Raw genomic sequence first — 13520 nt, 5'->3', positions numbered from 1 at the left:
AATCCTATTAAAACCTTTAGGAATGGCACGGTTGAGAGCAAACACGCAGAAATAAATGTCAGTGGCATCAATCATTTAGGAAAGGTTATGTGGTTCTTACATTTGTGTTGCTGATTAATAGAAGTACACACAAGACTTAAAACTCTTCCAGGCACTCTTTAATGTGTCATTTACAGGAAGAAGCAATAAAAACTGGCTCACATCTATTTGCTCCTTACTTTACATTGTTCCTAAAATGTATTTTCCTTCCTAAATGTGGTTAATAGGAATCCTGATGCAGACTGATTGTGTCATCCTCTGCACTAACCTAGTCTATGCCCAAACCTCTACTCTTCTTTTTATTGGATGTCCAAAAGAATGAGAAAAAAAAAAAAAAAAACCAGGCAAAAAAGAACTTAAACTGCATCAACATGGATAAATATTAAACCATGTTTAAGATATTAGTACTCAATGTATTTTAAGGCATTCCAATTCTTTAAAAATTAGGAATCAATAATTACTATAAGGACAGTTAATTTTTAGAACCCATTATCTCCTGACATATCAAAAAAAACTAGAAGTAACAGTAATGGGAAGTGCATGGAAAAATGACCTAAACTAGTCTAGAGGACATTAGAATAGTCCACAAAACAAGCATGGATTTGCCTGTCTCCTTCAGTCCACCAAACACATGTCTGAGTTAAGCATGTATTGCTCAAGCACCGGGCACATGCTGTAGACAAGTCAGGGACATGCTAAGACATGGCACTCACCACCTCATGCTTATACCTTCCCAACCCTCAGGCCCCAACTTTAATGTGATGGTTAGGCTCTGATGTCAACTTGGCTAAGTGATGGTGCCCAGTCGTCTGATCAGGCAAGCACTGCCTAACAATCAACCGCAAGGACATTTTGTGGCTGACTGACAAACTAGAAGGTTGGTTTATTAAATTATCAGTCAGTTGACTGCAGCTGTGACTGATTACATCTACTGTCAACTAAGGGTGTGTCTCCCACAAAGGAAATGAGGTCATCCAAACGGTTGGATTTGACCCAATCAGTTGAAAACTTAAGGGAAGAGAGAATTTCCACTGCTTCTTCAGCCAGCCAGCCTCTCCTGTGGAATTTGCTGAGACCCTTCATTGGAGTCACCAGCCTCACATCCTGCCCTATGGATTTGAGACTCTTGCATCCCCACAGTCACGTGAGACACTTTTACAAATCTTTTATTTGCAGATGTTTCCTGTTGGTTCTGTTTCTCTAGAGAACCCTGACTGATGCTTTCAACATCCCAAGTAATTTGTTTTTATAATATTCTAGAAAAGATTCTTAACGTTTTTTCAATTAATTTCTAACATTTGGGTTAACACCTGTGTTAGTTAGATTCCGTTGTCAACTTGGCCAGGCAAGCATAACTAGTTCTGTTGCTGCGGACACAAGCCAATGGTACGTGAACCTCATCTGTTGCTAATTTCATCTGCAGTCGGCTAGGAGGCGTGTCTGCTGCAATGAGTGATGTTTAACTTAATTGGTTGGTGCTTAAATGAAAGAACGCAATGTAGCATAGCCTAGCAGCTCGGCATCCCTCATCTCAGCACTCGCAGCTCAGCCCAGGCCTTTGGAGATGCAGAAAGAAGTCACCCCAGGGAAAGTTGTTGGAACCCAGGGGCCTGGAGAGAAGACCAACAGAGACCATCCTGTGCCTTCCACGTAAGAAAGAACCTCAGGAGAAAGTTAGCTGCCTTTCCTCTGAAGAACCAACAAAATAAATCCCCTTTTATTAAAAGCCAATCCATCTCTGGTGTGTTGCATTCCGGCAGCTAGCAAACTAGAACACCTAGTCATTTATAATAACTAACCCTATCGAGCTTACCATGGGCCAGGCATTATGCCACGTTCTCTATACACAGCACTACAAGGTCAGCACTATAATTATTACCATTTTTTTAGGAGAGAAAAACGAACATTTCAGAGATTAAAAAATTTTGTCAAAGGTCAACAGCTAGTAAGCAGCGAGGTCAAAATGTGAAATAGAACTATATCTCCCAATCATATGCTTCAGGCATTTAATTATCTATACTTCCAGTGAAGAGAGAGAAACACAGGTTAAGTGAAGTAGCATCCAGAGGTACTATTTGCAGATGTCACTCTAGGAAAACAATTCCCAACTTTTTAATGTGATATGAGAATTTTAATGTAATTCCCATAAAATTAGCTGAAGTTATAAGACAACTCACAGACTCAGTGTAATAAGTGTTGTATTGTATTTCAGGGAACATATTTTAACCTATGGTAAATGTTCTCAATCAAGGATGAAACTGCCTGACGTAGGGGCTGTATTTGGAAATAGGAAGGGCTTTTTGTCCTCAATTGTTGTCACAATTACTGGATGGGGGACACTACTGGTATTCATAGGAGACAGGGATGCTGAGCTTCAGCAGTGAAACAGTCCTGCACAATGCAGAACTGTTCCATGTAAATATCAATTGCATCCACTGAGAAACAACATGGCAATGAAACCTACACGTTGGCTGAGTATTTGGAAATATACAAAAAGCATCATAAATAGCTACAAATTGGCAGTGAGTCCAGAGGATGGTTTGTCCTTACCTGGTACAATAAATGACACCCCCTGAACAATGGAATTCAGCACGTAGTCTCACCTTCAGATGGTAGATGTGCTCCTCAGTATCGAGATCTATGCACTTTGATGACTTCTTTACAGACATCACGGAGAGCCCAACATCAATGCAGCCATGCAGCTTCTCTCTCTCTATCTGCAGAAGCACAAAGAGGACCACTTGAGAATCATGGTGCTAAAAATAACAGTAAGATCCTGGACTCTCCATTCCTCTACCCTCACCTTCCATATCCACTAGTAGCAAATACTAAATAACTAAAAATTTATCCAGCACTTTGTATGGACCAGTATGGAATTACGTGCTTTTATGCATTAACTTATTTAAGCTGAGAGACAGGAGGCATTATCCCCATCTTATGGAGGAGGAGACAAAGGTTAAAAGGTTAAACAATAAGTAGTTTCACAGCCAGTTAGTGAGGAAGCCAAAAAGTGTGCCCATGCGGTTGACTCCACAGAGTAAATTAACCCACTAACTGTACTGACTTCCACTGAATGAGTTTTAGTGTCTAAATTCACTTAGAAGTCACTTAAAAGGGAGAATACACACAGGAAACTAAGAGCCCTCATGGAACTTCACTATCGTCCTCATACAGGGCCTTTTCCAGCCAACCCCTCGTCAATGTAAGAGTGGGAGAGATGCCCACCCCCTGCTTGTTCCTGCTAGCTAGCTACAAGGACGTCCTCTCCCACCCAGAGAACCCCTCAGAACAATCCCAGACCAAACCAGACCCCTGGATACCCTATGGGGTGTAAGGAAGAGACCCCATACCTCAACTTCATGGTTGAACTGAGCCTACTCAGCTACGACAATGGGGAGCAGATACCTCTATTCCAAGTGAAGAAACCGTCATCTCCTGTGGTTTCCAGTTCAGAGAAATGCAATCCCCAAATGTGCACAATCTCATCCCTGAGCTAACAACAATTAGCCCTTCAGAATCTTTAATGGCATGTTGGAAAAACAAGAAGACTTACATCGGTTTGGCTTTTCGCATATTTTAAGATTCCTTTGTCCAAATAGAAGAATCTCTGTGGGGAAGAAAGTATGGCACATTAAGATCTTCTATTTAAACATCCTTTTCTTGGTCTCAAATTTCAAACCTCAAATTAAATAGTAAGTACCTATGCATGCACCCTTTTATTCCCCAGTTAAGCAGGAACAAGCCAACTAGCTAAGTCACCCAGTCTTTCGTGGCTAAAGTGTCTCCTAAGCCCACTCACTTCTATCCAACTCTTGCTGTTAATTGGCCTTTGCATTTTTAAGGTTTTCACCAAGTTTTATTTCTTCCAGACTAGAAACCTTTCACACCAAACTAACGCTGATGTGAGGATTTTCAGCCATTCCAACTGACCTCTGCACTCCTCCCCACTCGCCTTAAATGAGAGTCAGAAGGTTCCATGCCTCGTCAGGCAGGGCCCACACTCCCCCCACCAACCCCACCACCCCTGACAAGCCAGAAAAGGCTAAAGAAGACAGACCCTCATCCCTCAGCACCCCTTAAGATTAAGGGGCAAGAACTCTCTGAGGGGGAATTTGAGGCAGGCTAGAACAAGAGAGAGGGGATAGAAAAATACACTGAAGGAGTCCTTAAGTAAGGATGGTTAATCAAGGAGGACGGCCTGAATAGACCCCTACTTGGGGGCTACCCACTTACAGGAAACACCCAGGACAGCAGATCCAGCTGAAGCCAAATGACCCTCACCTGAGTGAGTCATGTACAGCAAAAGGAACCGACACACCCAAATGCACTGCCTACTACCAGGAACCTTCCCGGGGAGAAGGGAAGGTAGAAGAAAAAGCCCAGAACAAGGAAAGGGAAGGAGGTATAAGCAAAGCTAATACATAATGCAAATGGTCCCACACTGCCTATTGCCTCTTGCCTCTATCACCTTGAGAGAGTGCCCACATATCCTCTTACATGTGTACCAATAAATTTCTATCTGCTTACTCTAACAATAAAAATATATACATAAATGCCTATGAACCCAGGACTGGGGTTAGTGGGTGTAAATAAAGGTAAGGCCAAGGCCACTGTCTTACCTTGTGCCAGCCTTTTAAGGGCCATTTCCTCTTTTTCAGAAGAAATCCTTTCTGAACTGGTGGCTCCTGGGTGTAATTCACTTCTCCCCTCAGTCCTTCCACCACTTCCCAGCTGTCCTGTTCCAACAAAAGACTTCATGCTGAGTGGCTATCTTCAAAAACAATAATAACATTAAGGCACACTTCATCCTATCAGTAAATCAATCCAAGATGGTGAGGCTAGCTAGTTGTGATGGGGAGAAGAAAAATTCAATTGCCAAACAGCCCCTGACTCTATAGATCTAATGCAATAATATACTGGCATCAAATTTGATTTTTTTCAAAAACTCTGTTAGAAGGGAATGTTTCTCTCTCTCTTGGTGGTTGTAAAGAGTTCTAATTTTGTTCACTTTGATATTATCATGGCAGTTGCTGTTTCCCTCACCATTGGACTTCAGTTTGAATTTTAACCAAATGCAAGAGACATCAGGATAGAAGCCAGGTGGTGGGGGACTTAGGAACTGGCTAAAAAATATGACACAATGCAAGTCAGCAAATATAACAACTTGGTCAAAACCATGATTAGGTGAAAAATGAGTATCTTCAAATTATATTTGAAAAAATTCAAATTACGTATTGGGAATATTAATATCAAAGGCACGGTTTTGCAACATGTATTTTCACCTTTTGTTTTCTCCCGAGAAGTTGCCTTTTTCCACTTGATTTTGATTCAGAAACTTTTCTTTTTTGGGGGGTGTGTGTGTCAACATTTACAGTATTAAGATGGCTGCAATTCTGAAGAGGTAAAATAATTGCTACAATTAATCTTCCACTGTTGACTAGTTAGGTTGTTTCAACTAACTGACTGAATAACAATTTAAAATTGTAAAGGATTACAGAAAAAAACCCACTAAAAATTTCAGAAAAATTATTTAAAACGCTTACACGTGCATAATTCATTGCAGAATTACCCCAGGGTGGATCAAAATTACCAATACTTCAGCAACTGAGGTCACTGATTTTTATTTTCTTAATTTTTACTGAGATACACATGAAATGCCAAATCTTAAGAGTACAATTCTATGAATTTATTTACATATGCACTCAGTAACTACCATCTAGATCAAGATACAAACCTAGTTCTAGTTTGCTAGCTGCCAGAATGCAATATACCAGAAATGGAATGGCTTTTAAAAAGGAGAATTTAATGAGTTGTTAGTTTACAGTTCTAAGGCTGAGAAAATGTCCCAATTAAAACAAGTCTATAGAAATGTCCAATCAAAGGCACCCAGGGAAAGATATCTTGGTTCAAGAAGACCGATGAAGTTCAGGGTTTCTCTCTTAAGTGAGAAGGCACATGGTGAACACAGTCAGGGCTTCTCTCTTGGCTGGAAGGTCACATGGCAAATATGGCGTCATCTGCTAGCTTTCTCTCCTGGCTTCCTATTTCATGAAGCTCCCCGGGAGGCTTTTTCCTTCTTCATCTCCAAAGGTCACTGGCTGGTGGCCTCTCTGCTGCGTGGTGCTGCAGCATTCTCTGCTCTCTCCGAATCTCTCATTGTCCAAAATATTTCCTCTTTTACAGGACTCCAATAAACCAATCAAGACCCACCCAAGTGGGTGGAGACATATCATCCCCTAATCCAGTTTAACAACCACTCTTGATCAAATCACACCATCCAGGGAGATAATCTGATTACAGTTTCAAACATACAGTATTGAATAGGGATTATTCTACCTTTATGAAATGAGATTTATATTAAAACATGGCTTTTCTTAGGGGGCATACTTCCTTTCAAACCAGCACACCATTTCCAACATAGGGTAATCAAATTTTGACAAACACATCATTTTTGGCCAAGATTTAATGTTGACTAATTGGTACTGTGTCAAATCTCCAGCCCACCAGCAGGAGGTACTAGTAGAGGCCAGAGGTGCTCAGAGATGGACAGTAAGTCTGGAGCAGCACCAGGGAGCAGAATGCAGCTAAATTTCAGTTCCAGGACACAGGCATTTAACATTAAGTAACTGAGGGCATGGGATCTATAGGAATTTCTGGACACTCTAGCTTAGTTTCTCTGTAGTCCTGGAGTTCAGCACATGGGACCCACTAGGTAACAGAAATATTTTTCCTACTGGAGCAACCGAAACTTTTTAAAAAACTGAAGTAACATATTATATATAACATAAAATCTACCAATCATTTTAAGTACACAACAGTGGCATTGATGACATTTAGAATATTGTGCTACCATCACCCATAATAGAAACTCTGCACCCATTAAGAAATAATTCCTCATTCCCCCTTTTTCCAGCTCCTAGAACCCTCTAATCTACCTTCTGCCTCTGTGAATTTGCTTATTCTATGTATTTCATGTAAGCGGAATCATACAATATTTGATCTTTTGTGTCTGGCTTATTTCACTCAGCATAATGTTTTCAAAGTACATATATGATGCAGCATGTATCACAACCTCATTCTTTGTTATGGCTGAAAAGTACCCATTGCATGGATACATCATATTTTGTTTGCCTGTTCATCTGGTGATGAACATTTGGGGTTTTCCTATGTTTTGGCTTTTGTGAATAGTTGCTATGAATATCAGTGTACAAGTATCTACTTGAGTGCCTGCTTTCAATTTATATGTCTAGAAGTGAAATTGCTGGATCATATGTTAATTCTATGTTTACTTTTTGAGAAAATGTCGAACTGTTTTCCATAGCAGCTGTACCATTTTACTTTCCCACCAGCAATGCACAAAAGTTCCAATGTCTCTACACCATCATCAATACTTGTAACTTTCCATTTATTTAATAATAACCACATGAGTGGGTATGAATGGTATCTTGGTGTGGTTTTAATTAGCAGTTCTCTAATGGTTAATGATGTTGAGCATCTTTTCATGTGCTTATTGGCCACCTGTATATCTTCTTTGGAGAAATGTCTAATTAAGCCCTTTGCCCAATTTTTAATTGTGTTGTCTTTTTGTTGTTGAGTTGGAGGAGTTCTTTATATATTCTGCATAGTACATTCTTATCAGATATATGGTTTCAAATATTTTCTCACATTCTGTGGGTTATCTTTTCATTTTCTTGATTATGTCCTTTGATGCACAAAAGTGATTAATTTTGATGGTCAAATTTATTTCTTCTTTTAGTTACTCATGATTTTGGTGTGAAATATAAGAATTCATTGTCTAATACAAAGTCCTGAAGATTTTGTCCTGTTTTCTTCTAAGAGTTTTATAGTTTTGTGTTAATTTCTGGTATGAGGTAGGGGTCCAATTTCATTCTTTTGTATGTGGATATCCAGTTTTCCCAGCACCAATTGTTGAAGAGGCTATTCTTTCCCCATTGAGTGGACTTGACATCCTTGTTCAAAAGCAATTGGCCATAGAGGTGTGTTTTTTTCCTGAACTCTCAATTCTATTCCATTGGTCTATTTATTTGTCTTTGAGCCAGTACCACACTGTTTTGAGTAATACAGCCTTATAACTAGTTGTGAAATTGGGAAGTGTGAATCCTCCAACTTTGTCCTTATTTTTCATGATGTTTTTGGCTATGCCCCTTGCCAATCCATATGAATTTGATGATTGCTTTTCCATTTCTACCAAAAAGACTTTTGGAATTTTGATTGGGTGTGCTGGTTTGAAAGGAAGTATGTCCCCTAGAAAAGCCATGTTTTAATCAAAATGCCATTTCATGAAGGTAGAATAATCTCTATTCAATACTGTATGTTTGAAACTGTAATCAGATCATCTCCCTGGATGAGGTGATTTAGTCAAGAGTGGTTGTTAACCTGGATTAGGTGATGACATGTCTCCACCCATTTGGGTGGGTCTTGATTGGTTTACTGGAGTCCTATAAAAGAGGAAACATTTCAGAGAAAGATTCACAGAGAGCAGAGCAGAACGACATGGCCACGGGAAGCAGAGTGCACCCACCAGCGACCTTTGGAGATGAAGAAGGAACACGCCTCCCAGGGAGCTTCCTGAAACAGGAAGCCAGGAGAAGAAGGTAGCTGATGACGCTGTGCTCGCCATGTGCCCTTCCAGATGAGAGAGGAACCCTGACCATGTTCACCATGTGCCTTTGCAGACAAGAGAGAAATTCTGATTGTGTTCGCCATGTGCCTTCTCCCTTGCAAGAAACCTTGAACTTCATCAGCCTTGTTGAACCAAGGTGTCTTTGCCTGGATGCCTTCGATTGGACATTTCTGTAGACTTGTTTTAATTGGGACAATTTCTTGGCCTTAGAACTGTAAACTCGCAGATTATTAAATTTGCCTGGTGAAAGGCCATTCTGTTTCCGGTATACTGCATTCCTGCAGCTAGCAAACTAGAAGATCAGGATTGCAATAAATCTATAAATCATTTGAGTAGTGTTGATATCTTAATAAAACTAAATTTTCCAATCCACAAACACAGATTTCTCTCCACATATTTAGGTATTCTTTAATTTCATTCAGCAATATTTTGTGGTTTAAGTGTACAAGTCTTTTACATCCTTGCTTAAATTATTCCCAGATATTTTATTCTTTTTGATGCTATTTTAAATAGATTTTTTTTTTAATTTCTTTTTGGATTGCTCATTGCTGATGTATAGAAACACGACTCATTTTTGCATGTTAATTTGGTACCGTTCAACTTTGCTGAATTCATGTATTAGCCTTAGTAACTCTTTATTTACCTGAACTCTTTATATAAGGATCCTGAAAGACCCGCCTTATATATGATTGCACTTTTGAACAGAGTTAAAGATACATCCTAGAATTTTGAAAATGGTGGTGATACCCCAGTCTCTGGAGTCATGAAAGAATTTTCTTTAATGGAAAAACCTAGATCTGGAAGAAAGATTCAACTTTTAAATTAAGGGACTTTCCTCTGAAAGGTAGTAATATAAAATGAGATTTTTTTAATAGTACTTATTACCAACTATTCAAAGTCATCTGATTACAGATGAACAGTAGATGGAGAATGCATATTACTAAGTAATGAGAGACCACAAAAAATTTCTGCTCATATTTATTTCAGCTTAGAGAGTCCTCCCTCAAAATTTAAAGTGTTTTATATGTAAAAATTTTAATGAATCTCTAAGGTCAAGAGGTTAAAGATTCTACCTCCTCCATGCACCTTCTTCAGGAGAAAGTATTATTTCATTCCCAGAAATTCCATCAGTATTTCATGTTACCTTTTGAATGGCTCACTATTACTTATAATAGTATATGTGAGGGTTTATCATTTCTACTGGGCAATAGATTCCTTGAAGGTAAAAAAGGTCTTGTTCACTTCTGATTTCCTCACAAGACCTAGCCCGCTGTTCTGTCAGTGGCATGCATCTGACTGGCAAATGAATAAACTTCATACTGGTAATAATGCTGTAAATGAATTTATGTTCTTGAACACCATTAACTGACATGCATTTAAAATATGCCCAACACCTTTAAGCCAAGTGACTATTTAAAAATGAAATACCTGGGAACATAAAATGGTGCAGCTGCTGTGGGAGGTTGGTTCTTCAAAAATCAAAACATGAAATTAACATGTGACTTGGCAATTCTACCTCTAGATATACACAAAAAAGAACCAAAAGCAGGGGCTCAAACAGAACCTTGTTCAAGGATGTTCACAAAAGCATGATTCACAATAAACAGAAGGTGGAAACAACCCAAGGGTCTATCAAGAGATAATGGATAAATAAAATGTGGTAAATGTATACAATGAAATATTGTTCAACCATAAAAAGGAATGAAGGTCTGAAACATGCGACAACATGGAAGAACTTTGAAAACATCAGATTGAGAGAAATAAGCCAGCAACAGAGGAGCAAATACTGTACAAGTTCACTTATGTGAAATATCTAGAATAAGCAAATTCAGGGAGGCATAAAGTAGACTAGAGGTTACCAGGTACTGGGGGAAAGGGGAATGTGGAGTTTTGTTAATGGGAGCACAGTTTCTGTTTTAGGTTAGAAAATTTTTGGCAATGGATAGTAGAAGAATATTGTTAACACTACTGAATTGTGCACTGAAAACGGTTAAAATGGCAAATTTTATGTCATATATAAAAATTTGTATAATATATAAATAACAAAAATTTTATACAACACACCTAGAGTTGTCACTAAAAATCCAAAGCCCGAGCTCCTCCTGCAAGTATTTTCAGTGGATCAAGCCTTTTTCATTTGTTTGTTTTAAGACTCCCATGAAGAGGGCAGCCTGCAGCACACTGAAACTAAACAACCATGTCCATCTGCTCGATACATTCGACTACCCAAGATGCAAATGCCAAGAGGAATTAGACGTCACTGCACTTTATGAAATGGGGTAAAAAATAAAGGAATTCTTTATTCCTTTGAATTAAAAGATTTAAAATGAAACAAAAATTAAATTTCAAAAATGCTTCAGAGATTCATGTTGGATCTTGAGATATAGTACCTTCCTATCAATAAGTCAAGGTACAGGGAAGGGAATTAGAATGGGTTTGTGGGTCCTCAAAGTAAATAACCCAAAAACAACTTGCATTTTTTTCCCTAAAAAAAATAACATCTTTGCCCCCCCCCCCCTTTTTATCTTCTACTTGTACCCAGAACTTTAATTTGTTGCTAGGTTGGAAAAGCCAGGTTTGAAGTATTTAAGAAAGTAGGAGCTCTCTTGGACTGAGGAAGAAAGTATTACAGCTAACTCCTTTTCTGGGCTAGACATCTAAAGACTCCCTATCCCAAGTTTCCTATCTGCCACTCTCCTCAAGTCTCTGTCTGAAATCTGGCAGCCAGCAGCACCCTCTCCCTTGGTTCATCCAGCCCAGTGGTTCTCAATGGGAGCAGTACTGTGGAATATGGGGGTCATTATTTTTTTGGGGGGGGGGGGTGGTACATGGTCTGGGAATCAAACCAGGGTCTCCTGCATGGAAAGCAAGCATTCTACCACTGAATCACCCATGCACCCTGGGGGGCATTTTTTAAAATGCAGTTTTATTGAGATATAGTTACATACCACATAAACCATCCGCAGTGTACAATTACTGGCTCACAGTATCAATGCATAGTTGTGCATACAAACCCATGATCGAGTTTAGAACATTTTCATTACTCCAGAAAATAAATGAAAATAAAAAAAGGAAACCCAAATCCTCCCATACCCCTTATTCCACCCTCCCGCCCTCACCATTATTGACCCATAGTGTTGATGCAGTATATTTGTTACTGTTGATGAGAGTATTAAAATAGTACTGTTAACTACAATTCAAAGTTTGCAATAGGTACATTTCTTCCCCATATACTCCTCTATTATTAACTCCTTGTAACAGTGTCATAATTTGTACTAGTTCATGAAATAACTTTTTAGTGTTTGTACAGTTAGTCAGGACATTATCCACCACAAGATTCATTGTGTTATACATTCCCATGTTTTAACCTCCAACTTTCTTTATGGTGACATAAATGAAAAAGTTCCCCTTGCCACTATACTCACACACTATTCAGCACTGTTGATTAGTCCCACAATAATGTGGTATCATCACCTCTGTCCATTTTCAAACGTTTCAGTTGACCCTAGTTAAACATTCTGCACATACCAAGCAACTGCTCCTGAGGGCATTTTTGATTGTCACAATGCTGGGGGGTATCTCTGGCACCTAATGACCAGGAGCGAGGGATACCAGATGTCCCACGATGAATCAGTTTTGCCCAATGAAACAATGTCCCACATCCTAGAAGACTTTCGAAAGAGCTTTCGGACATTTTGGTAAGCGAAAACCTGCTAATAATTACCTGAGGACAGAACCCGTGTTCCACACACATACCAGAGAATGTCTGCATGGTTTTAATATACTCTGAATTCTCTGTGAATGTAATTAATGAATAATTAAGGAAAGACCGTACTTTGCTCTGCCTGACACTATGCCAAACTTTGTTCACCATGTTAGAGAATCGCGGATGCTTTTGCTACCTGTAGTATTTGAGATATTAATACAACAGATTGTATCAATCTGCATTCACAGTTGTCACCTTCTTCTATATATTGCTATATCTGACCACTGTGGTAGGTCTTCTGGTGTAGCTGTCTGAACTTTCACACATTGAAATATCTTTTTACATATTAATGTCTTTCTTTGTATTTCTCTTTTACATAACAGTAAGGCATTATCTTGATATTTTGAAAACTATGTGCATACATAGATTACATTAATAATAATTTTACTTGAAGCAGTTAAAGGAGAAATTAAAATATTAGTCATAATAAGGGGACATTGGTATGATGGGGCTAAGCATCACTGATGAACCCAACACAAATTCAGCATATTTTTGTGGAAAGAACACCAGGCCAGCACACAGTGGATGGGAAACCACTTGGAAAGTAAAGGTCCTGAGCATTTTCCTGTAAGTCCTGTTGATTCCATCTTCAGAATGTTATCTTCTACGTCCCTTCCTCTCTACTCCCAAACACCACCCTAACCCAGCATATCAAATCTCATTTGGTTTCCTAAGAATCTCCAAGTCCACTGAAGTCAACAAGGATTTAAGGGTCCTTCATGCAATATGAACAATGAACATGGCACAATGCTTGTCTTCATTCCTGCTTCTGCGATTATTATTATTCCAACCTCCTGGCATCTTCTCTTGATCTTTTCCATCCATGTAAACCCTTCAAGATTTTAGTTCAGTTCCCACCTCCCTCCATGACATTCCTAAATTATCTAAAATCAATCATATAGTCCGATAAACTACAGCAGCATTAATGTCTCTCACCAGATAACTCAGCATTTACTTACAAACTCATGATTTTTTTTCATTTCTCCCCACTCCCAGTGACTCAGTTCCCCTCACTCCTGCCAAATGATTGTAGGGGCCATCTTTTTAACTTGTTTAGAACCCCAACACAAT

General features: G+C 39.0%; 1 protein-coding gene across 7 annotated transcripts in view; it reads right to left on the bottom strand.

Moving 5' to 3' along the window:
- OSBPL3 (oxysterol binding protein like 3) overlaps positions 1-13520 on the bottom strand; it is a 204099-nt gene that overhangs the window by 69338 nt on the left and 121241 nt on the right. For all 7 annotated transcript variants that reach the window (XM_077121456.1, XM_077121499.1, XM_077121490.1 and 4 more), the window contains 3 exons: positions 4659-4775; positions 3593-3646; positions 2643-2756 (listed from right to left, as the gene is read on the bottom strand). In XM_077121456.1, the coding sequence (XP_076977571.1) occupies positions 2643-2756; positions 3593-3646; positions 4659-4775 (285 nt within the window). The remainder of the gene's footprint in view (positions 1-2642; positions 2757-3592; positions 3647-4658; positions 4776-13520) is intronic.

The sequence above is a fragment of the Tamandua tetradactyla genome, chromosome 1 (assembly GCF_023851605.1).
Source record: "Tamandua tetradactyla isolate mTamTet1 chromosome 1, mTamTet1.pri, whole genome shotgun sequence".
NCBI lineage: Eukaryota > Metazoa > Chordata > Mammalia > Pilosa > Myrmecophagidae > Tamandua > Tamandua tetradactyla.
The sequence above is the reverse complement of the archived record's forward strand: the minus strand, read 5'-3'. Positions and strand labels throughout refer to the sequence as shown.